General features: G+C 37.9%; 1 protein-coding gene across 2 annotated transcripts; it reads left to right on the plus strand.

Moving 5' to 3' along the window:
• The first annotated feature begins 1,045 nt into the window (after positions 1-1,045).
• Positions 1,046-26,713, plus strand: lactbl1b (lactamase, beta-like 1b). Of its 2 annotated transcripts, none has more exons than XM_040005640.1 (9): positions 1,046-1,313; positions 5,045-5,123; positions 6,632-6,707; positions 10,426-10,603; positions 11,704-11,810; positions 13,247-13,404; positions 19,657-19,904; positions 22,546-22,651; positions 23,330-26,713. In XM_040005640.1, exons 3-9 carry the CDS (start codon positions 6,648-6,650, stop codon positions 24,306-24,308), a joined length of 1,836 nt encoding a protein of 611 aa, XP_039861574.1. In that variant the 5' UTR covers positions 1,046-1,313; positions 5,045-5,123; positions 6,632-6,647; the 3' UTR covers positions 24,309-26,713. The 2 variants fall into 2 exon arrangements, with proteins under 2 accessions (XP_039861574.1, XP_039861583.1); XM_040005649.1 differs by lacking the exon at positions 1,046-1,313 and adding an exon at positions 2,428-2,491.
• Positions 26,714-26,717: the final 4 nt, after the last annotated feature.

Genomic DNA, 26,717 nt, shown 5'->3' on the forward strand with positions numbered 1-26,717 from the left:
ATTTTGCAGGCTTTTATTTAAAGATCATTTTATATATTTATGTACTTTTGTGGCTGCACGCAAATAGTTGTTTTGTTTCATTAATATATACCACAGAAAACAGCCTAAGCATGTTCCTCTTTGTCCACAGCATCTGAGATAATCCGTTCCTGTGTAACTACACATCCATCATCCAGATAAGGGTTTAGTGTCAGCATTGCATAACACAGATGCTATAGTGACCCTATGGCAGACTCTCTCATGTCACCAGTGATCTTGCACGTAAACAAAGAGACAGCGGGCGCAGCCATGTACACTATAGAGAGCTATCTACATATTTATTCCTCACAATTCTTGCAGCAAGTGCCCAAAGAGCATTTCCCTGTTTTTAAAATGTATAAATCCATCCATGCTCCTTCCTGCTTGCAGGCATGAAAGGATTTACAGAACTACAACATGTCCACTTTTTACATTCTGGTTGTCACTGACAACGGGCAAGACTGAGCGCTTATCTGTGTTCATCTAATGTTTGCATTAAAGTGTAGCTGACCCACAAGATGTTTTACATGTTTCTGTTTAACATGAAATGAGAACATTGCAGAGAATTAGGTCAGATGTCTTCTATAAATCCACAGCCAGGGGAACGAGTTTGGGTGCCTTTAGATTCTTCTTCTTTTTTTTTTTTTGCCAGATTCTTTTGCGAATCAGTGAAGCAAAGGTTCAAAAAAGAAAAAGTTAAAAAAAAGATCTGAACAATTTGCAGTTAGGTAAGACTGCATGATTGGGCCACCAAAGACTTCTTTTTTTTTTTTCCTTTAGCATCTAATGAATCTTTTGAAGTTCTTTCATGTCCTGGTGGATGCACAAACAACCTCAAGCTCCATAACCTCATTAATGGGCTGTAATCTTTTCCTGTCACTAAAACTATGTCGAGTCAAGCAAATAGCTCCAGTTGGCTTTTTTATTTTGTTGAGTAAGCTTTTACTCCAAAAACCAAGTGCCATGCAAATGCAAATACAAATGAAAATGCCAAAAAAAAAAAGAAAAAAGAAGAAGCAGGAAAAAAAAAAAGAAACCCACACACACATAAAGCACATGCCGCACACACTGAGAGGGCACCTATTTTTGAGCTATGGCAGATGTGGCCATTGGCTGTGATGGTTAATCCAGAATACTGGGTTTGATACAAGGAGATTTAGCCATAACCATGATACGAACATCTGTCAGGCTCCCCTTTCGAGCTCTCTAACCCAGGCAGTACAAAAGCGGAATATTTTTTCTCTTACCATTTTGATGAAGAAGAGGAAAAGCAGTTAATAGTTTCGAAACCTGAGGTAAGTGCACAAGGAATTAATCAATGTAGGATGTTCCATGGCCTAGAAAAAGAGGTGCCTGATTCACTACCGCTTATGTAATATGTTTTCCACAATTCGGATTCTACATGCTTTGTATTTGTGATACATTCAAATTGACAAATGTTCTTTATGTTTTTAACAAATATTATTCAGGCGACAGTAAATACAACTGCATTTCATTAATACATATACTGATAAAAGCAGGTATGACAATGCAGTTACAAGTATACTGGACAAGGTGGAGACATTTAGACATTTCAAAGACAGTATATATGTGTATATATATATAGTTGTAGTGTGTGTGTGTGTGTGTGTGTGTGTGTGTGTGTGTGTGTGTGTGTGTGTGTGTGTAGTTAAAATAACATTGAATTAATAGTTTATTTAATAGACTGGATAGAAATGTTACTGTTATTATCACTGCATTACTCAGTAGGTGAACCAGTGCTAACTGTTTCAAAGAATGTAAAATTGTATTCTGATTTGTTTTTTGTTTAGTTGTTTTTTTTTTTAATGAAAAGAGGCTATATGGGGTTGTGTTTTAATTAGTCAACTTGGCTTAAAGGTTATACTTTATAAGTTGACTCAAGTGTTGTTTTGCTCCCATCATGGATGCATTTGATTTCAATATGACATTCATGCTATCATCTTTTACAATTAGCTGAAGATAATAAATGCATATATCATCTGAAATTTGCAACTGCACACTTAAATGCAGATAGTTTGAAGTGTTCAGAAGTGGTTTATTATATTTGAAGTGTTGCAGTGTCAGTGTAATGTAGATGGCACTCTTAACTTTATAAAGTTTAATAAACCTCTGCATTCAATACTCAAATTATCTGAAAATGTGGTCAAGTTCTGTCATTTGACATTTGAATTTTCTTTTATACTTTACAAAAGCACTTTTAATTCAGGATCATACCCTCACTGCCTGCAGCTTGCAAAGAGCGTAAAATAACTGCACACGCAGCCCACATTCACAGCATGACATGTTGCCTTGTATAAAAATGAGGGGGAGGGGGGGGAAATGTGAGCATGCCAATGGACATGACGATTTTAGATTGACTGATGAAATGAAATTTTAATGATCCTTGACAGAAATTGGGTCATTGCAGCAGCATACAGCACAGAAGGAAAACAGAACAGATGTTGAAGGCAAAGTAAGTGAGGCAATTAACGATGACATTATTACAGCATTAAAGAAAATGATTCTCAAGATGCAATGTGTCCTAGAAAAATCAATATGATGTATTAATCATCGAAACATTGCTGGCAAAAGGTTCCATTAAATAAGGGAATAACTGTATTAATTACTTGTAAAATACCACATTCAGCAACACATAAGCGATAGGCTAATTATTTTTTAAGGTCACACTCTTGGTGGGCCAGTCATATTTGAAGATAAATTAATGAATAAAAAATGTCAGATTACATTCGATAGTATGTTCTCATGACTTTAAATGCACTGTAGTCACCTAAAGCTACTTTTTGTTATCATTGGGTAAATTGGGTCTGCAGCAAATGAATTATCTATCCTCAGCAACATTTGTCGAAAAAACACCCCAAAAGAGCCCAAAACGATAAGGGTTTCATAACATTTATAAACAGAGATGGGCAGTAATGTGTTAAAAGTAACGTGTTACAGCAGAGGTTCCCAAAGTGTGGGGCCCGCCCCCTGGGGGGGTGCAGAGCCATTGCAGGGGGGGCGTGGTATGAAAAGAACATTTTTCTTGTAAAACAAAGGGGGGTCTAGCAAAAAAAGTTTGGGAACCACTGTGTTACAGTAATCCCATTACTTTTTCAAGTAATGAGTAAAGGATTAACATTGCAAAAAAGTAATTAGATTACTGTTACTTTCTCGTAAGCACGCTGCGTTACTGCATTACTAAACCGTGATTTTGTTTGCTTAAATGCAATGTGCATAAAGTTAAAAGTTTAAAGCTAATAAAACAAGTTTTAAAAATAGACTTTTTAATTTGATTCACATTTATATGATGGACTATGCAGAAAAAATATAATCTTACCTAAATAACTAAGTAATAGAAACTAATTACTTTTGAAACTAAGTAATCAATAAAGTAACAGGATTAATTTCTATAAGAGGTAATCAGTAAGTAGTAACTAATTACTATTTTCAAGTAACTTGACCAACACTTTTCATAACATAGTGAAGAAATACTATATTTAAAGACTAGTCGATGTCTCTCATTCAGACTACAGGTAACTGTAATCTGCTAAAGCAATCACAAGGCGGTTTCTGGTGCAGCACACAGAAACTTTTAAGATTATATATGTTCTACCATATTAGCATGAATGTGACCTCTAGAGTATTTTCAGAAACTGTACATCACACCTTTTTGTCTTAGATATGTTTAATTAAATGTAGACTGTCCAGGTTTCAACTGTCTAGTTATTGAGCTGAGCTGAAGTTGAAGAATTTGGAGGTAGTCTTCCTTCTTCATTATTCTAATCACTTTGTGCAATTAGTAATTTAAATGAATTCCACTGCAAAGAAGACTGATGAAATATCCAGTCAGAATTATGCCAGAAGCTTGTTAATGGCAACCAAAAGCACCTGACCAAGGTGCAACTTGCTAAGAGACATTTAACCAAATACAAGCAGGAGGTAATATATGCTTCTGACCTTGTATGTATACTTTCGGCTCTATGTGGATTAGAGAAAATTGAAATTAAATCCAGTTATTGTTTTTTTTTCAGTGCAGCAATATGTGAATTATAACACATTATCATAGCGTATTCGTAAATGCTGCAGTGTCCATGCGGTGCAGATATTTCAACGTTTGCATGCAGCAGAGATAATTGCACATACAGTTATTATGTTGCAATAATTATACTACATTAAAGCAGTGTCTGTAATTCATCAGCACCTGTCTGCCTTTATTTCCTGATAAGTCCATGTAGCAAACCCTACAAAGTCATTGTGGAGAAGATGACAGTCCATACACAGCAATGGTAATGGTACAGACTGTGTAAATATATACCATATTGGCATGTTAGCATTACCAAGGCACAGCAGCACTTCGAAACAGCTTTGCAATTCTGAAACAAGCTATGTTTCTTTTTTTTTTTTTTATTGCATCAGCAGAAGCTTTTTTTTTTTTTTCAACAACCGAACCATCAATTCTGATATCAGACTAATGACACTGCTGAAACGATGCAGCCTCATCAACACATATAGCTGCTCTGTAAGAAGTGAGTAATTTCAGCTTATTACCCCTGGTACACCGACCCAACTGCCAGCTCATGTTTTAGCCCTGCACTGAATATCTGATTTAGTTTTAATTGGTTTGGAGACCAACAGATGAAGGGCAAACTACAATCTTTTTTTGTGTGCTTCTTTGCAACAGGATTAAAGGTAAACATGCATAATCCAGTGTAATTCTCTAGACTGACTGAGTGACCTTACAGTCACATTCAATATCAGTAAATCATTTTTGCCAGAAAACAACATCCATGCAATAAATATTCAGTAATCCAAGTTGATGACTGAGATGCAGAAGTCCTCCCCCTCACGTGCCACCCTAGTTTATTAATCAGCAGATGCTTGAATTTTATTTTAGCACTAAACTCAGGGCTCAACAAGAAACAACAATGTTATTGTATATCCTGCCTTGTTATGATCAGCTCTCGTGTTTTCTGGTACTGATGTGCTTTTTTTCTTTTTTGTTTCTTCTTCTTGCTTTTGAACAAAGGCAGAAAATCCTTGACTGACCTGAAGACATTTAGTCGAATGGCAAGCGTGTAACATAAAGAAAAACACAGGAATCTCCAGTAAGCACTATCTCAATACATGTATGTGTATATATGTAGCTATGACATCACATTAAAATTGGAATAACTTTGTGGAAACATCAATCTATATATATATATAATTAAAAAAAATAATCAACAGATTCTGTTTAAAAAGAAAGAAAAAAACCTTAGTTTTGCTTTTGTAAATGTTTGTGTTGTAGTCAATGATTTAGGCCCTTATAAAAGTTGTACAATAAAGACATAGTATACGCTTACTGAAATTGGAAGTGGTAAGTTACTCAAAGCACTTCAGAGTAATCAGCCTCTCTCCTTTCTCTCAGCCGCAACATACACTGAACCTTTAGATAACATGCTCCCCACTTGAGAGTGGGGAAGAGCAGTTTAAACTTTACTCCATGATTTGATTGAATGCAGTACCCTGCACTGACATTTACCTTTACTTGTAAGCCAGCAGCGATTTGTACTATCAAAGCTGGATTCAAAGCTGCACCTTTTGCTGCTGTTTTCTTGATCCAAGTAGCTATCTGCATTGTCTGGGGAAAAATATAAACAACATTTAAATTCAATATTTTGATGGAATAAATTCATAAATTGGGCTGGATTGTATTGGTAAGTGTGCATTCAGTCAGTGTTATTATAGACACACGCTCCTCAATCCCAGGGTCTCAATCCTTGTAACCTTATGCCTTGCTGATGTCAGAACTCGGAGTTTGCCTGTTATTTTTTTCTCAGAACTGCAAACACAGCACATGGTCATTGTGGCCGACAAGTAGAAACAAGTAGACTTTAAACTTCTGTCTCAATTCTGAATCCAGCCAATCCCAGTTCTCTTAAACCAGACACACTCTGGACAGGTTATTACAGGACTGCTCTCAAGTCACTTTATTTTATAGATAGCACAACCAGGTGCAATATATGACTTCATTCAATGAGAGTCTGATCTCGTCTCACCCCTCTCTGTGATGACAGATCACCTCACCTTTTAGTGTTGACATTTGTGAGATATACACTATATATATATCATGGATAGAACACTATTCAAGTAATACTTGGAACAAAGTAGGTCATTCCAGGTCATCAGTGATTAACACTTCCTTTTTTGACTCTTGTCTATTTCATAAATTTTGACTGATTATTTGTTCATTGGTAAATTCATCGGCTTTTTGAGCTTTTGCAGCAAAAGGTCATCTGATTCTCAAATGTTTATTCATGATGTTGCAGGTCTTAGTTTCCTTCTCCAGCTCTGAGCTATTGTAATAAATTTACTGTCTTGCACTCAAGCTTTGCTCCACACTTACATTTTACAGCTGTTATTGGTGAAGTTGTTGTTTTGTTTTGCTTTTTTAAATCTGTGGCTCATCCATAGCACAAAGGCTATTGATACCCTTAATGTTGCGTCACTTCCCCTTCCTCATCTATACTGAAAACTACAAAAATATTTCACTTTACAGTAATACAGCAAAGAATGCAGGCTCTGTGCAGAAGCACTAATTGATTTTTTCTGTTTATTTTTCTTCATATAACAGCTGGTGCAGTAAAACCATGGGCAAGTCAGGGAGTAAAGTTCTCATAGAAACCTCTGTGGATGGGGTTCAAGCACAGGTAAAAGCAGCCACCTTGAACACAACACACAACCTTCACACACAAACACATCCAGAACCTAACTGGCAAACACATATAATATCTGTGTGTTCTGTAAAAACCCATTACCCTACTGTGAGTGTTAATGCTCTGGTGGTTAGAAAAATATGTGTTTCCTGGTAAAATGGGCCAGCTGCTGTACTCTCTGGCTATGACAGGCTATGCAACCAGATCAGACACAGCTTCCTTTCACACTTCAATTTTTTTCACATCCCTCCATCATACCTATAATCATCAAAATACATTACTGTGCTTAGGAAAATCCATTGTAGCCATTAATAACAGGACTAAAGAGTTGCTCTGAGTGATGGATAGAAAAACAGTTATTTTCTCTTCAAACAAAGAAAAAACATCATATCTTTATGTAAACTTCTCACAAGAACCGACGTAGCTAGATCAAATTTCCAGTGTGATCTTTGTACTGTAACTTTTTAAGTAAATTAAGAACATTTTACAGATAAATCTTCACACTTTTCTTGCACTTTTCCCTATACACAGCAAATCTCTCCAAATGCCGTGGGAGATGTTTTAATTAACGGCCATAAATAAAGAAAAAAAAATCTTTTGGTACCATCATCACTTTAGGTCATTTTTTTTTAAATGCAAACAGTGAAGCCAGATATGATGAAATCAAAGAGAAGAAGAGAACAAATTTAACAAAAAAGTAACTGCTAATTTCACAGAGCTTGAATTTCTTATCACCATAATTTACTCTGTTTAGAAACAACTATTAGTATGAAAAACGGACCATTTACAAACTGGATTCTAAGTAACTGAAGGTTTACTAAATTTGATGAGGCCTCAGAGTTAGTATTCATTTAATTATTTATACTAAAAATAGATGCACTTGTGTAATGGCTTTGTGAATAAATGGCTCTCTGCTGTTGTTGTTGTTGGACCTTGCTGAAGCGTTTTCTAGTCAGACAGTGTCTCCTTTTTTAACTCTGCCAGAGACTTTACTTTGAATCAAAGGCCTCTGTTACTTTTCCAACTCAGAAGTCTTTGTGCTTTGTGAGAGTTCAAAAGTGAGACCTCTGAATTAAAAGCATTTCCTTTTCTACACTTCTTCAATGAGTTCAGTGAGTTTCACATTAGGGTAAATTGTGCTTTTTCTTTGCTGTTCCTTTCATTCCCTGTCTAATGGATCTGGATAGCGTTACGCTTCCTGGAGCAGGATGCACAGAATTAAATTAATATTTCAAAATGTTTATAATGTTTTCCTGCTGCACGCAGAAATGTGCTTTCTTCACTTAAAGCTCAGCTTTACCATAATATTAAATGCGAGTTCACCCTGAACAAGGGCATGTACCAGCAGGAGTTTGTGACATTACAACTTGTTCGCATCCAATGATGGACCAGTGCAATAAGTAGGAAAACAGTTCAGTGAAATAGGACACACATTGTAATCAGTAGGGAAACATTTGAAACAAATAATATTTTGATATTAACTTTCTAAAATATTTAATTAGGTAGAATGCAGAGATAGATAATCACAAAAGTGCTAAATTATTTATAGAGCTTAAAACATGTTTAAAGGGTACCTTAATATACTGGATCTTGAATGAAATAGACATGTGGAATTTTTTGGGAATCTCAGCATTGTTTTAAATAGATACAGAAGTTAGAGACAGCTGTTGTTTAAGACCACATAAAGAGGAGGCCACATTCAAGATTCACTGTATAAACTTATATTAACAAAACAAAAATCACTGAAACTATAAGAGCCTGGGGGCCTGGCCTTAAAAAGGTAGGAGTCTAAGGCTACATTCACACTGCAGGCGAAAGCGCATCAAATCCGATTTTTTTGACCCTATGCGACCCATATCCGATCATGGTATGACGGTATGACAGTGTGAACGGCACAAATCCGATATTTTCAAATCCGATCTGGGTCACTTTCGTATGTGGTACTGAATCCGATACATATCCGATGTTTCAGAAAGCGACTGCTGTGTGAACGGTCAAGTCGCATTAAATCAGTCTTTTACGTCACTGACACAAGACAGACGCCAATTATCAGCGCCGGAGAAGCGCCCGAGAAGACATCGCGAACGCTTCCTGGCCAGCCGGTGAAACTGCTGGGAAGACAACGTTGGAGAAACGTTAACATTTTATTTGTACTGCATAATCTGCAGATTCTGACAGAAATCTGCAACTATCCTTTGAAGCACCGCTCCTCTCTAAAACAGCAATAAGGATAATTATTAGGTTATCTACATTATTATGTAAATAACAAAATAACTTAAGGCAAAAATTGGGAAACGTGAAGTCCGAGCAGACAAAAAAATCAGATTTGATCAAAAAATCGGAATTGAGCATTAAGACCTGCAGTGTGAACGTAGCCTAAGCTGACCACACAATGGCCCTAAAACCCAAAGTTTCCAATCTTCAACTAATTAAAAAGTGCATAAACTATCGAATAGTACTGTAAAAAAGAAAAAGACCTAAATCTCAAAAAGCCGCAAAACAAAATAAAAAATAAAACTATTGGAAAAGAGACTCCTTTTCTCCAGACTCGCTTAAATTGGTTCAGTTGTGTCCTTGTCTTTGTTTCAGTGTTTCACGCTCATATTTTAAAAGAGACTTTTGAATTTCTAGCACCTAAACTTTGAAACAGACGTCCTCAGTTTATCAGATCTAATGAATCTGTGGTTTGTTTTAAAGGCTGCTGCCCGTTGTCTGTAGCCTTTTGTTCTCCTAATATGTGTGTAAAGGACTGTGTATGCATGAAAGACTGTGTTCACATGTATAAATATGTACACTACTTTTTAATGTGGAATGTTGTTGTTGTTTTTTATCCAAACTTTGAAGCACTTTAAAACTGTGTGTTTTAAAATGTTATATACGTTATTATTATTATTATTCCAGTGCGTAATATCCTTGGTCATCTACTGTACTTTCCCCTCAGTGCCCCACATTTTCTCTCATTCCTTAACCTAGCTGACCCAAATTTCCTGTGCCAAGTGAGTGTACTTTTCAACTTATGCTGTGGCTAAAAGTCATACCCTAACACCCAATCTCTACTTGTTCTTGCTGACTGGGTGCCATCATTGTAAGCTCTTGTGACTCGGTGGTGGGCTCCACAAGACGAAGCTAGACTGAAGTGCATTGCTTCACTGGGATTAGGGATTAAGATTTCCCTGGCTGCTTTGGTTGAGTAAATCTGGGGATTATGATGTCAACAGCCTGTGGCTGCAGGAGAGGAAATTGAATTGTGACGGACGGAACACCGATGGCCCAGAATTACAGCGCAGTGAGTGAGAAGTCAGAGATGGGAGTCAGTGTCTGTGCCTTTCTCCTGCTCAGGAAAACCTCCGCTGGATACCATTTACTGCCTTAGGGGTGTAGGGATTGCTTACATAGCAGAATCAATCTGAGTAGATGTTTAGGATGTTGATTGTGTGCTAAGAAGATTTCTGTGTCACTGGTAATCCTGCTCTGACCTGTGAAGCATCAGGTGGTGAGTACTGTGAACTGCAACAGGAAACACTTACATATTAACCAAAGGATTTCTCACTTGTTGTACAACTGAAGTCAGTGTTAAAGACAATATCTTGTCTCTATGTGTGAGACTCCAAAAACATGAGAAGCTGTGTAAATCTGACGGTGTAAGATAACAAACTGACACATTCAGTGCCAACTTACTGTGTTCATGTGTGCCTGTCTGTCTGTGCATAAGCCAACCCCTGCTGTTGCTCCTCCTGCTGCTGCTGCTGCTGTTAAATTCGAAGGACAAACTAAAACCAGCAGGATGAAGGTGAAATGGACCCAGCTGGGTTTGGTGTTCTTCCTCATATTGTCACTGGTGATGACAGGATGCTTCTTCTGGCAATATCAGATGCCAAAAGTCCAGCCAGGTGAGCGCACGTGATTGGTGTCCGGTGAATAAAAACCTCAAACAAAGCACATTTATATTGATTAACATTATATTAATTATAACACAGATGCAAATAAAAAAAGTCACAATTTAGGGATTTTATACAGGCTTTTTTTTTTTAAATAGTTATTTAGGTCAGGCTAAATATTGCAATTAGCCTCCAGACTGTGAGCTGTGGATTATTTGAGATTTCAAGCACTCTCTTGAGACTTGAAATAAATCATGATATGATTTTTCACACAAATTGCACAAAAGTATTATACTTCTGAAATGTGTTTGACGTGATTTGAGTCACTCAAGTCTCGCCTTAGACAGTTTGCCTTAAAACTGTCTAAAAAGCAACTGGAGAAGCTTTTTTTTTTAAAAATCTTCACTGTGCTTTCTTTCTGGACAAATGATTAATATGCACTTGGTTACAGCCAAATTAATCATTTGACAAGCAGGTCCTCAGTGTGCTATCCAGTTACAGTCAGCTCCTTATGTACATCCACTAAATGCCTCTTTCTTATCTGATGTGAATGCAAAATTGAGACACTCAAGATATACAGATCTCTTAATTATGAGATAAAACAATCTCATAATTGTATGATCTTTATCTTGTAATTATGAGATGTACCAGTAGCTTTCTTAGTGGGAGGATTTGTAGCATCATTGCAAGTTCAAAATCTCAGAAAGCGGCTTCAGGTAAGGTAAGCTAAGAACTTTAATGCAGTAAAGCAAACCCAGCACAAGATATGTAATGTGATTCTACATGAATAAAGAGGATATTAATGGGAAAGGTCTTTTGAAAGAAATCAGCTCTTTAGAATTAAAAGGGAAATAATATTAAAATATTACATTAATGCATGACGCGGTCACATGCTTTTTGATGAAAGAGTTATGTATCGCACGTTTTGTGAAATTGGATCCTATAAGAACAGTGAGGTTCATTAAAAAAAGCAGAGAATTATTGAACCTCCAGCTCACTTAGACTACATTATACTTGCCCTGTCTGACAGTATCAAGTGGTGATTCCAGTAGTCTACCCTCTCCCTCTGCTCTTTATTTCTCTTTTCCCCTTGTACTGTCTATACCACCCAGATGAAGGAATGGGTCGCAGTGCCAAATCAGAGATGATGTGTCCCCGTTTCCCAGAGCCTCTACCTCTGGAGCATCCTATCCCCAGTCTAAAAGAAGCATTGGAAAAGGTGATGTCATGCACAGAGACCACAGACTTAAATCTGCAGGCGCTTTTCCAGCATGTCCATTTAAGTCGGAGTAAATTTACAGGCTGGCCGGTAATCCTTAACACCAAATGTCGGTTCAGTTGACAGAGGGAGATTAAAGACATAGTGGATGAAAAATCTGAGAGTCTGTCTGAGCAAAAGGTTGTGTTACTGTAGCCAGGAGGTTGCACTGTAGCACCCACTAGAGAATTTGGGAATGCAATGTAGTGGATGAACATAACTGCAGTAACCACAGAAATAAACTGAAATGAGCATAAAGTCTGGTAAATCTAAGGCGGAGCAGATGATTGCCATTTACACTTTAGTTTTTATTTTCTATCATTTGAGAAAAGCTTCTTTTACTGTAATCTCAGCAGCCACCAAAGCCAAACAGAAAATGGATAAAAGACATGTGAACATTTGATCTGATTACATTGAAAATGTTCTTGTGCTAACATTGCCACCCTCTCACCTGTACATACTAATGTAGTGTAGTAATCAAATTCAGTCATTTCTCCTAATTAATGTAGTAAGATAGCTGTACCATACGCTTCTTCTGGGGTATACTCTCAGCAGCATATTAAACATATCAGGCCCCCATAAGGAGAATCATGTGCTAACGGCTGTCTAAATGACTCGGGTAAAGTTTGTAGCATGCGTGCTTGTTTTTGTCTGCTTCCACTTGTCTTTGCACTAGGATGATGTCGGCGTAAATGTGCTGTCATATTCGTTGTGTTCCCACTAGTGCTGTCAGTGTTAATCTCGTTAAAATGACGTTAACGCCATAACGCGGCAAATCTCCGTTAACGAATTACCCCAGTGTGTGGGCCTGGACAGTGTCAACACGTTAAAAAGCTAACTGCGCTAACGCACTGCGTGGCACATCCGACATACTGTTTTACTTTTGTCCATGACGCGCTTACCATCAGGGTCATGCTTCACATGAAAACCAAGATAGTTCCAAACGCCAGATCTGAATGAGGGTGGGGGAGGTTCAATTTCGGGTAGCGTTGAGGCAGTTGCCATGTTGCAACGAGCTTAGCTTCTGTCTTGCTAGCTTGTGCTGCGCTCAGTGGATCTGCCCTCGACAGTGTAGCCTAGGCGGAGTAGTCGAAGGCAGATCCACTGAGCTCTCAACACAGACAGCATCGTCAGAAGAAAAGTTGATAAAATAAATTTTTAAAAAAAATGTATTGTTCGATACAAATGCGTACCGAACCGAAAGCACTGTATCGAACGGTTCAATATCGATACGAGTATTGTTGCACCCCTAATAGATAGATAGATAGATAGATAGATAGATAGATGCCACCTTCGTATCTTTAAAATAAAGTTCTAACATGAAGCAAAGAATAAGAAGTTCATTAACTGGAAATATTTTGGAACTAACTACTCACTTCTTGCTGTGTCTCACCCAGGTGGACGTTTTGCTTCGGCAGACCATCAACCCTATCAGCCTTCCTGCCTTGTCGGCCATCGTAATCCTAAATGACACTGTTTTGTGGACAGGCAACTTTGGAAAGCGGAATGCCAGCGACCCTCACTCAGGACCAACAAATGAGTACACAATCTACAGGTGAGTGCCTTAAAGCTCATTCATAGGTCTTATGATCCTGTCTATAAAAGTCCAAACTTCATTAAATTGCTTGATTAAAGAAGAAAATATTGAAAATATAAGGAAATATTCATAACAGCTGGTGAAAAGAATAGTCTTCCCTGGTCCACAAAAAATAATGACATAATGATAATGAGGTGTACATTACCTGTTCAATTATATATTCTTGGAGCAGCAGCTGGAGCAGGTCCTTTATAGAAATCCTCTTAAAACCAAAACTAAATTAAGCTGTTTTCACACAGGTACTGCAGCCCCGACCTTTTCTGGGAGTTACCCGACAGAGGTCCAAATGTCAGATCAGGCATTATATAGCCACTCTTTACCCTAACCAGCTCCCCTATACAGAGTCCATGTCAAATGTGTGAATACAGCAACCGATATAGCAGTCCAGTGTGTGCATCATGTGTTTGCCTGCCGCACACAATATATAAGCAGTATTTCCAGTCCCACATGAATCATCAAAAAGTGTCTGAAGGTCAAATGTGAAAGCATCTTTAAATTTAATATCATTATAGTTTGTTTATTTAGCTCTAAACTAGTCATACTTACATACAATGAGCCCAAGAGTCTTGGAATCAGAGATAACAAATGTATGTGTTTTCAAATGTGAATTTCCTTCAAGCTCATTGAAAGTCTCACATTTATAATTCAGAAGGCATGACCTCTGTCTGATCTATTGCCAAACAGCTGATGCCATCTTTTGTTACTAAAATGTTAAGTGCTACTGCTTCCACTATTAATGTCACAGTCTGCAGCTCTGCTGGCAACAGGTCTGCTGCTCATGTTTCCGCAGACCTGCCCTGCAGCTGTTTGCCAGATGTCCTCGGGCTTTCCCTCCAGTTCTCTTAACCTGACTACATCACTCTTCAAAACACTAGTTCCTAGTTGTCAGTGGCTCCAAGATCCCCCCCACACACACACACAACCACATCGTTCTTTTGTGCTCGTTAAGCTTTTTAGGAGTTTGCTCGATTGGTTTCTTGCAGCCTGTTAGTTCCAGCTGCTGATTGCCGAATGCCTATTTATTGGAACTGGCTGCTGCCTGTAAATGTCTGATTTAGTTTACCTGTTGTGGATGCCTTCTATGGTGCTGACCCTTGATGCACCCACTGCTGCTACCTGGGTAACAGGTGGAGGGCTAGATCATGTTACCAAACAATTCAGCCAGCACACATCTGGATAGTATCAGTGTCATGACAGTCCACACTAGCTCAAGAGGTTAAGTGAAATGAGATCAAAATTTATAACTTCTAACAATGTTCAAAGTCAAAAAATGCAGCAGATCAGATTTTCATGATTTTCTTTCTTTCTTTTGTGTTTTTAATCAAATAATTTTCTATTTCAGTGGAAACATCTCCTCTTGTTATCCATGCAAACACAAGCAGTTTGTGAAATACTCAAGGGATCATGCAATACACATGCAATTCATTCATTTCTGTTTCTAGACCATTACTTTGTGTTCTGGGGCATTAATCGTACTTATTTATTTATTTATTTTACTTGAACGTTTTTCATCAGACCTGTTTAATATCTATGCCAGTGCTGAGGGTGAGAAGTTAAAGTTTTACAGCACTTTTAGAATACTTAATTCAGCTGTACTTAGTGGGAAAGCAGCTAATCAGATGAGATGATTAGTTAACTTCAATCCACCCATTTTCTTAACCACTTATGAGGGGAAGATGGGGCATATCCCCAACTGTCATAGGTGGAGACACAGGGTGAATCCTGGACAGGCTGTCAGTTTATCACAGCGCTAACACACAGAGTAACCAATTAATTTGATAAGCAATAATCTTTGGACTATGAAGCTGGAGTACCCTGAGAGAACCCACAAGGGGAGAACCTTCAAAATTGGCATTAACAGCTAAGGATGATGCGAAGATCTACTTCCAAAGCTATCACAATTTATCCTCTTGGGATTTCATCCAAAGGTGGTCACAATTTGTCAGGTTTAACTAAAGTAATTGACCATTATCCAGAATGCCAGTGTATCTAAAATTAGACTCTAACACTTACCTCAAAAAGAAATAGTCGAACCATGAAAAAGACCTTAGAAATGTTACCTCACTTATTGCTTTAAAGAGGTATAAAGCTGGAGGATTTGAGAAAGACAGATGAGTCAATCAATCAAAGCCTCCAAATCGGACTTTAAGTTGCTAAGCTGGCGTCCTTCGTTTTAACTATAGAAATGTCAAAGGTCTTTCATCAGACCCTCTTTGCCCAATACATGCTGTAATCTGAAACCCCAGTGTTCAAGTTTGTAAAGCAGTCTTTCTCTTAAAAACCCAGTGCTAGAAAAATCATTACATGATAAAAGGTTATTGTCTCACACTTAAGAAGTTTTCTCTTTATTTACATAACAAAGCCCAATTTTTAGTTATCACTCAGTTAGAAAAATACTAAGAGCTAGTCGAATACACAAGTACAGTTTATTTTCTAATGAATTACCAGAAATATATTTAAAATCAGTGTACACCCATGCTTTCCACTGAGCCAAATTGCTCTTCAGTTTTGTGCTGATGGACTTCTTCTATCCACAGTTTCAAAAAATTAACCCACATTGAAACGAAATACCAAAAGATGTGAAAAAACTCTAATTGCAAGATGTCTTAAAGTTGAGAGTGTACAAAAAGATCAGTGATCAAGTAGAAATGAGTGAAAACACAGATGCAACGGTAATCAGGTGGTACAAAATAAGCCACAGTGCGACTAATCAAAGCTGAAGACGCCGTCTTCCTAAAATGACACCGCAGACAGTGCAATCTGTAGCTCGACAGGCAGTGCTTTAGATTTGGCACAGCAGTCACCAGTGGAAATCAGAGTTTCTGTGACAGCTTAGATAGTGTGAAGAAAAATGCGTAACTCTGACCTGCATGTAATAAATCTCAGTTGGTCTTTTGCACACAACTTCATGCGTTTTCTAAAGAAGTTTGATAAGTTAATCATATTAAATTAAATTAAATAAAAGTTATTTTTTAATAAAAAAATATTTGTTTGTTTGTTTTTATGGGTGACACCAAGAAAAAATGGGGCTCACACTGTGAACTACCTCAGTGAATGCGTAGCCCGGACAGTGTAGAATGGAGGTAGGAGTGTGATCATATATAGCAATGCAAAAGTTACTGAGAAAAAGACGTATATAGATTGCACCGCCGTGGAGTGTGTGAGGAGGACCCAGGAGCAGACGCAGGCAAGGAGACAGACTGTTCCAACAAAAGGCGAGCCTTTATTTCAGGCTAATATACGTGGAACATAAAAGAAAGTGAAAACAAACTAGAGCCCAAAAAGACTGAGAAACTCTGACTTCACAAAGAAAACTATGAATCAACTATGGTACTAAGACGGCTATGAACTAACTAGGAAGCTATGACGACGGTGACTACTATGACTGTGAACTATGACATTAACTATGATCTTTGAACTGTGAGTTGACATGGGAAAAATAGCACGATCCGACAAAGACTGAAGGGAAACACACAGACTAAGTACACACAAGGGGTGATCATGGGAAGTGGAAACACATGAGGAAACAGCCGGCACAATAAATCATAATGACACCATAGAAAAAGTGTAAACTAAGCATATAGAACATGGAAACAAGACTTTAAAAATAAACAGGAAACATGACGGGACGCAGACAAGAAACATGGTTGACAATATGAACCACGCAGACATGAAATATGACAGCTTAAGACATGAACCAACAAGAAAGCCCTAACCACAGGGGGCGAACACACAAATGGCTCTAAAAAGCAAAGAACTAAAACTGAGCAATTTAGGAGGTAATATCTAAATTAACTTAACATAAACAATGAATAGCAAAATACAAGGAAAATCAGATCCTAATTAATTATAGCAACAACCAGAATTTAACATATCTTCAATAACATACGTCAAAAATAAAAACTGAACTCAAAATGCTGGGTCACAGACCCAGCCCGTGACAGATGCACTGGTTTACTGAAGAAACCCAAGAAAAAAAGATACATGATAAAGCACAAGGGCAAACTAAAATCAAAGAAGAAAAACTGGAAAGAAAAATAAAAGATGGTTAAAAAAATTGACCTTTTTTCAGTTGTTCAGATTTGAGGACGAGTTTGGTCTAAACAAATAGTGATAGTTGGGGATGGATATGAGAAAAAATAACTAAAATAATGCCACTGAAAATGTTGTTGTCTCACCAACATAATACTGCACTGAATATCCTACTACCAGTGGAATTACTGGACTACTTCATGAATCAAAGGAGATTACAACAGAGGACACATAATAAATAATTTCAGAATACAGCATTAGAAAATGTTATACTCTACTCCTAAAATAATTACCTTACCTTACCCTTTGTTATCTCTCTGTGTACTCCAGAGAGATAACAAAGGGTAAGTCTGAAAGAATGCTGCAAATTCCTTGAATGAATCCTTAAAAAGAATGTCAAGAATTTCAAAAAGGTTCCAAGGACTCTACATAAGAGGTCAACCTCAATTACAACATTAAATCTTCCTTATACATTAATAATAAAAAATCTATAATAAATAGTGTAGATTTCCAGTAGATAAATGGGTGCTTTATCACTTTTCTCTCCTTCATAACTCGCTGTCATCTTGCTTTCTCCCTCTGCTGCTCTTGCACACTGTGTCCATCACCATTATTTGGCTATGATCATGGTGCTGAAGAAGATTTTGCACCTTTGGCAGCATCTGCCTGAAGGGACTGATTTCCTTTTTCTTTGAGCCCCTGTTTTCTCCAATTCTGTTTTGCACTTTATGTATTTTGGCACTTTATTTTTTTTTTTGTTTTTGTTTGTTGTTTTGTTTTGTTTTGTTTTTAGGTATGAGGTTCAAGGAAATAAGCCCCAAATATGGAGAATTTAAATTTTTTCAACAGGCTGTTTTGGCTTTAACACCACTTCACTGACTGGAGAAATTTGTATTAGTGTACTTTGAAGTATAGTTTGTTTAATTAACAGTTAGATTTTCTTAAACTATTAACTATTTAAACCAACTATTTTATTATATTATTATTATTATTATTATTATATATTATTATCAGTATGACCAAAGTCATACATGTTCGTTTGTTTGTTTGTTTGTTAAGTGGGTTTAGAGCTCTGGGTAGCTCCCCAGCTGGGTCTAGACTGGGTCTAGAGAGTATTTTAAATTCAGGGAATTTAAAATAGAAAGTAGCTCGTCCACAGAAGGACTGGTAGCTCCCCTTACGATAAGGGTTCAGATTGCGCGAACAGGTGTGAAATGTGTGTGTTTAGTTAGTTTGTTTGTTTGCTTGTTTTAATCAATTTTAAATCATGCTTTTTATTTGTTTTTGTTTCTAATGTCTCTGTAAAGCACTTTGAATCACCTTGTTGTTGAATTGTGCTATACAAATAAATTTGCCTTGCCTTGCCTTGCCTTAAAACATCTCAGTCAGAATATACTTTAAATTGCAAATTCATTTCAGGAATTTATTAAATAAAATCCCAAATCCACATATCAGTGTAAATGAATTCAAAATTCAAACTTCTGTGCACACAGCTTGGACTGATCAGTCGGTTTTTGAAAGGATAGCTCAACATTTTGGAAAAATATGTTTAGTCACTCCTTATCCACACAAGGAGTGATTTGCTCATGGCACATCACTTTGTGGTTGATGGTTGGCTGCTTGCAAAAATCCCAGTCTCCGGTTGCCTAGATAACCCTCTAGGTTACCCTGTTTACCCTACCCTGTCAATAAAATGCATCCTGCACTCTCGTTAGTATTTGCTTTAGTTATTCACCTCAAAGCTTAGAAAAGCCTCCTACACAGGCAGTTTCAGCAAAAAAGAACAAAGAATAATAAGCTAAATCCACACCTGAATAGCTGCTTTAATAGTAACAATCCATATAAATTTCACTCAGTAATAAACTGAATTTGATAACTGGGATTGGCACCAGCTCCTCCACAGCCCTGAATTGGATAAGCAGAAGAAAATGGATGGATGGGTGATACTGCAGCAAATGCAGAATATAGCAGTTATTGCATGTTCATCCTGGGGGAATGTTTAGTGTCGCTATCTTAAAAAAAAACAAAAAACCTGAATATAAGCCAGGGAAGGGAAAAGGAAACCAAGGAGGAATACAAAAAATGTGCCTCAGTGTGTGATTAAAAAAACCTTTTCAACCTTAGCTATCTTTTGCTACAACAAAATCATATCATATTGCTTTGTTATCTCTCTTTTAGAATTGCAAGTTTATCAAAACTTTTTCCAACGCTGATGCTGTACAAGCTGTGGGAGGACGGGAAGATTGGCTCTCTTGATGACCCTCTGGAGAAATATGTGGAGAACTTCACCATCAAAAACCCTCTGGGGAAGATGCGAGACTCCGAGTTGAAATATGTGACAGATGGCCTGATATTTCTCGACAGTGGAGAAGTTCAGATCCGCTCATCTTCAGTCACTCTACGGAGGATGGCTAGCCAGCTCTCGGGTACATATTTATACTATATCCCTATGACCTTAAAATAACACTGAATTTTAGCCTTTTCTTGTTAAAAGAAAACAAAATGCTTCAGCAAAGCGGCAGTTGACTTTTGGGTTTGCATGAAACAGCTTTTTGTCAGCCAATAAACAGAAGTTTATAAATCACAAATTTATCTATATCTATAATTCATGTGTTAAATATCTGATTGAACTTTAAATAATTTCAACCAGCTACTATTGTGACACCAAAACAGCCCTGACCTGCCACGGCATGGACTCTTCTAGACCCCTGAAAATGTGATGTGGTATTTGGCACGAAAATGTTAGCAACAGATCATTGAGGGTGCTGCAAGCTCTGAGTGGGGCCTCCGTGGGCTGGACTTGTTTGTCCAGCACATCGTACAGATGCTCCATTGGACTGACACCTGGGGAATTTGGAGACCAAGTCAACACCTCAAACTCATTGTTGTGCTTCTCAAACCTTTCCTAAACCATTTTTGCTTCATGGCAGGGGCACATTATCCTAGTCAAAGCAGCCATAGGTAGATACCACACCTTTCTATTAGAACTAGCATGAACTTTTCAGCAATTTAAGCTAAAGTAGCTCGTCTGTTGGATCAGGCAACAGGTGACAGTTTTTGTTCCCGATGTGTGTTAATGGACCTTGGCCCCTCATGAACGTGTCGCTGGTTCACCACTGTTCCTTCCTTGGATCAATTTTGATAGTTTTATAGGTGCCCGGAACCAGCCATCACAATTTCACTTGCAATCCTTTCAGTTACATATTTTTGCTGCTTCTAACACATCAACTCTTAGGACAAAATATTCACTTACTCCCTAATATCTTCCACCCACTAACAGGTGATGAAGAGATAATTAGTGTTATTCACTTCGCCTGTCAGTGGTCATAATGTTATGCCTGATTAGCATATACATGACTGTATGGTTTTCCATACCGGCCTAATAAGGAGGCTGATTTTGCCAGTGGTCCAACTTGCAGAAATATTATCTCGCCCTCTCCTTTGAGAGAATGTTTATCAAAGGTCTGCTATTCTTTTTCTATCTCTCTTCCGCCTCTTCCAGTTTCCAGTTATTCCAGTGTTGTTCGTGCAGTTGACCTTTTATTATCCCAGGAGATTTGGTGGCAGACAAAATTGCACAGTGAAAGTGAAGCTTCTCGGGAACCATTCTAAATGCACTGTTCAACAGCCTATCAAAAATGTCAGAAAAACAAAATGAGACCAACTTTGAGAGTATGTGCCTCAAGAAACAAGTTTTTGATTGAAAACCTCTTGAGATAATTTCCTTTCAGAGGAAGAAAGAATCCCAAGAGCCATTAGCTTGCAGTTAACATCAAAGGCTAAAGCAAAGAAAATTAGCTGTTGCCACTTCAAGGTTGAATTTATAATCAAGCTGGAACAATAGAAGGGAACAAAGAGACGGAAGAGGTTTCTAGGAAAGCTCTTGCTACATGCTTGATTCCTGCGACAATATCTATTTATTTATTTAGCAATAATATTTCTGGAGACTAATGATGCTTTATGGATCGATTTTGAGCTGAAGCAAATGATTCATGAACTGATGAGCCAAGTGGCAGTAAACCTACTATTACTGTGTCACAATGAAGAATTTGGTGCTTTTCCACAGCACAATAAATTCAGTCCGTCTGGATTTTGAAGAGTGGTTCAGACCCCTCATTAATATGAAGGTGTCTTTAGAAAGTTGCCATTTTTTATAGAAAGTTGCCAATTTTCTGACATATTCTGACAAACAATTAATGAATGAAGGACAAAAACAATGTAGCTGGTTTGACCTCCCTTTTTATGGCGGGGGCGATCGTAGCTCAAGAGTTGGGAGTTCGCCTTGTAATAGGGAGGCTGCCGGTTTGAGACCCGGCTCCGACAGTCTTGATCGTTGTGTCCTTGGGCAAGACACTTCACCCGTTGCCTACTGGTGGTGGTCAGAGGGCCCGGTGGCGCCAGTGTCCGGCAGCCTCGCCTCTGTCAGTGCGCCCCAGGGTGGCTGTGGCTACAATGTAGCTTGCTATCACCAGTGTGTGAATGTGTGTGAATGGGTGGATGACTGGATGTGTAAAGCACTTTGGGGTCCTTAGGGACTAGTAAGGCACTATACAAATACAGGCCATTTACCATTTGCACTACTTGCAGTAAAAAAATATCCAACCCTCAGGTGCTGTTTAGACTTGTAACATTTATTCAGATAAGACTTCAGATAAGAGTTGCAATGAACATGCCTAAGCAGGAAATGGTTTATCTGAAGAAGTTTTCAATAAGTAACACTTTTGTCTGTGTAAAGAATTAAAATATGAGACGCACATCTATTGCAAGGAAGGATAATAGGTCTTTAAATATCCAACCATGTCTCACAATTTGTCAACAAGTCAGAGTGGCTGAACATCATAAACCTTTATAGAAAACTGGTCAAATATGTCACGTACAAAGAAAGTGCTGTTATAAGGTAAATGAAATAACTATTAGAGTGAAATATAAAGTGATGATATGTGTTTGAGAAGGCTAAAGTATACTAATGCAATTCACCCTTTGTTTTTGTTTTTTTATTTACAAATTTTACTTTTCATTTTATTTATTTTTTTAAATTTAACACTGTTTTGCTGTTGTTTAATCCAGGCCTGCCCAGGAGGCTCCGAGCTACAAATTTGCTTTGGAAAGGAAAAACTCAATCTGCAATCAATCTTCTACAAGATGATGTCCTCGTCGCGGATCCAGGCACCAAGTATGATTTCTTTCATTGCGGTGACATCAGTGTTTTCATGGGGAAATTCTGACCAAGCAAATAAGTGTTCCTGCAGTGTACAAATATTATTCTGTTACTTATTTCTTACATTAGAACTACATTCTGCTTCGTAATGACAAAAACTGTAATTACAATAATCCCTCTTGATGCTACTTAGATTTTACCTGGGGAGGATGTATAATTAAATGTCAAGTTTAATTAGCTCAGGTCTTTCCACATACTGTACCTGTCTCTACATATTACACTGATTAGTAAAATATTTGACCTTTGAGTAAACAAGTGTTTTCAAGTGATATTTTAATATCTCCAGCACCACATTGTGTTTGTATTAAACCTGCAGGGACCTGAGCTCAACTAAGAAATAGTCCATCAAATATGATTTGGAAGCAACGTGTCATTTTTATTCTTTAATATTTGTCCCGATGAAACAAACAAGAATTAATATTTGAGTGAATCGGTCTTTAACCTGCTAGCTCCATACTGCAAAGTGATGTTGTACTGCACCCCCAAGGGAGCAGTCTATATTGCGTTCTCTGCTAGTGAATGGGATTTTTATGTGCTAGGCTTCCTGCATTTTCTGTCCAAAGAGCGCACTCACTTAAATTACATGGAATATTTCAAGCATTCGCCCAATGCTTTTTATATTTGTTCTTGCAGATGTCACTACAGTAACCTTGCCTTCTCACTACTCGCTCATGTGATGGCAGAGCGAGTGGCCGGAGTTGACTACCAGCGATGGATCACAGAGAACATCCTGGACCGGCTGGGGATGGAAGACACCAGCTTTGACCTCACCCCAGGGATGCAGAGCCAATTGGCTGTTGGAGTGTACTCAAATGGAAAACCAGCCCCACTCTATGACCTCGGCTGGTATCGGCCTTCTGGTCAGATGTTCTCAACAGCTGCAGATTTGGCCAAGCTTGCCATGATGCTGCTGGGTGCGTATCATCGCAAGCTGCTGGAGCCAGACTCTTTGAAGATTATGCTGACCCCACTCTTTAGGTGCGATAAGGATTATTTTGCTAACCGTACTGGAACGCCATGGGAGGTGAATGAGCTGATGGGCTATGAATTGTTGCGTAAAGATGGGGATTTGGATGGCTACTCTGCCACTTTTTCCCTGGTTCCCAGACTGAAGCTTGGCCTAGTGGTGCTAATGGCAGGCAGCCGATCTCAGAAACAGGATGTGGTCACAAAGGCCTACAACCACATTGTCCCAGCCATAGAGAGAGCCTTCAGAGAGGCCAAAAAGGTCCTTGTTGCTCCTCCAAACCCTGATCATTACATTGGATTTTTCACTTACAGCAACATCACTTTCTATGAGATCAAAGTAGGGCCAGACGGAGTCCTTACCATGCAGCAGTTTGGTCCTCAGATTGAAGAGCTCATACCAGAGAAGTACAGGACAATAAAACTTAACTACCTGGTTGATCGTGTGTTTAAAGTGGTGTTTGAAAAAGAGTACCCTTGTGTTTTGCGAGTCAGCACCGCTTCAGTGTCCCTGGAAGCCCAAGATGGCCAATTATTTAACTTCTACGTGTTTAATAAGCAGGGTTTATCTCCAGGTTTTGATGCACCAGGGCTGAACACATATAACGTGGTCAGAATACCCCGTAGGCCATCCTTCTCCAGCTGAATTGCAACCGTGTTGTGGCCTAAAGACAAACGTTGTGTCCTTGGGATGTGTAAGGGGATGTAAATAGACATTATAAAATATCAAAAGACTGAAGTGAGATGTTGCGATTATTCTAGAGGTCAAAGACATGATATTGCTTTTGATATACAGAGAGCACAGATAAGCATGACGTGTTCATCCAGTTGTATAATGTCCTTTAGAGAAAATGTATTAAATTCACTTCTGAACAATGCATATGAATATCCTTCTCACGCTGGCCCTTCATTACACTTGAGAACTAAACAATTCACACTGTGGTGAGAGTGCTTGTGTTTTTTTCCTGTGCTTCATTTGAATTTCACATCGTAGTGTCCTTTCTTTTCTTGAGTTTTCATCAGACAGAACTGGAGAACAGCTCTTATTGTGGCCATTTACATGAATAGTTACATTCATTCTATATTCAACTCTTAAACTGTGACTGAAGTTGGATGAAATATGTCACTCATACATATTCATCTTTCTCTGGAAAACAATGTGTTTGTGTTACTTTACTCATGGCAGGTAGAAGTAGAACATTTAAATGGCAAAATGGTATATTGCCACAGATTTGAAACTGCTGGGTTGAAAGCAACAAACAAGCACCGACATGTCACTAAGGTACAAATTGTTTTTGCTCCACAATAAGAGGCGATTAAGGACAGGAACACTTCTGGGTGCCTGTGTGACTCTTTTCTGTATAATCCCTGAAAATGGACTCATTCATACCGACCTCTAACACCAATATGAATATGAATACTCCACTCCGAATGCTGCGAGAAGATAACACATTCAAGAGAACAAAAGTAACGTATAATGCAAAGGCCGATATTTTGTTTTGTATTAGACAGCATGTCTGAGAATTTTATGGAAATGAAATCTGTGTTGAAAATGTTGTTTAGTGTTCAAGCATCCAGTCCAGTGAGTGAAAGTGAGCGAATGTGAATGCAAATCTCCCTACTGTATCCATTTCATCCTGCTGTGGCTTGCAGAACTGCCATTCTGCTATTCAATTCAATGTTGTCACAGCTGACTGATTAAAGTTTATTCTGATCAATAGTGGAAAGCATAAAATATAATTTGACACATGCGGTGTAGTGGAAAATTAAAACAAAAAACAAAAAAACAAAACACGTATTATACCATGCATCAGTTCTCAACCATTGCTCAAAGGATTGGCCAATATGCTGAAAATTCTCAACCATAATAACAGCTGTCAGTATATTTAGAGGTGTGTGTGTGTGCGTGTATGCAGTGCCCCTTCTTCAACAGTAATCATTCATAACAAAAAAGTGTAGAAAACCACCTGCTGGAAAGCCAACAGCGAGGCCAATGGGCCTAAAAGAGATAACTGGTTCAAGGATACCTAAATAATAAGCAAAAAGGTAAGAATAACATATTCTATTGCTAAGTGAGGTGGGTATACAGCCTGTAATATGTGGTGGGATTGGTGAAGACTACCACATATTTAGGCCAGCAACACAAGGGCAGTAGGACAACTTACTAGTGACTCTAAAGACACAATACATTCAACCAGTCAATCTGTCCTAGCTTATTATTTTGATTCAAACCACACTAGGTCTATAAACTCTTGTGGAAAAAGAAATTTCATAATGCAATCACGGTGATGAATAAACTCTTCAGTTTCATGGTTCCGTAATCAAAATAACAGCACTCTAATAATGTGTTTCCAGCATTTACATAGTTCAAGCATGTGACAGCTATGTATAGACTGCTTAATATTTATTTTGCTTTTGAATTAGCCATTGCACAATAGCCATAATCAGTTTTCATTTTTGCAATCACAGTGAACAACAGCTTACCGGCTGGCCATGCAACAAGAGAAAAAACCCCAAAAACATTAGCAACAGCTCACAATAAATTATCACATTCTTTGTCCCACTGAAACACAGAGACATATACTACTTCTTTTTGCAAATTAGCATCACGTTAATTCTCAGGTACAACATATCAATTACAACATGTAATCATTTGGCTCAGATCGATCTGATTTTCCACTTTCTGACATAAGGCATACAGCAGTTAAAAAATAAGACAGCAGGTAAAATGTGCAGGCACTGTTGTCAAATATGATTCAAAGCTTCAAACAAAGGATAAATAATCATTTTACATCCAAGCTTTTTAGTGACATGTGATAAGTTTAAGAAAATAGCAAAACATACTGGAAATTATGCTTATCCACATCCTTTGCTAGGATTATATGAGAATATCCATAATACTACTGCTAAATATGATACTGGAGCTACAGGAAAGCTAAGCAACTAAAGACTGTAAATATAGGGGGACGGTTAGCTTGGCTCTCAAAGATTTAAAAAACAAATATATGCCCTTTACCTTTACAATGTATTTTTAAGGGTATCTTGATATTTTAAA

Source organism: Simochromis diagramma, unplaced genomic scaffold (assembly GCF_900408965.1).
Source record: "Simochromis diagramma unplaced genomic scaffold, fSimDia1.1 OVJJ01000320.1, whole genome shotgun sequence".
NCBI classification, from domain to species: Eukaryota; Metazoa; Chordata; class Actinopteri; order Cichliformes; family Cichlidae; genus Simochromis; species Simochromis diagramma.

Excerpts from the sequence above, each read along its gene's own strand:
- lactbl1b (XM_040005640.1), top strand. The coding sequence starts at position 6,648 with ATGGGCAAGTCAGGGAGTAAAGTTCTCATAGAAACCTCTGTGGATGGG. Across the intron at positions 6,708-10,425 it reads TGGATGGGGTTCAAGCACAG|CCAACCCCTGCTGTTGCTCC; the intron begins GTAAAAGCAGCC and ends TCTGTGCATAAG. Across the intron at positions 19,905-22,545 it reads GATGGCTAGCCAGCTCTCGG|GCCTGCCCAGGAGGCTCCGA; the intron begins GTACATATTTAT and ends TGTTTAATCCAG.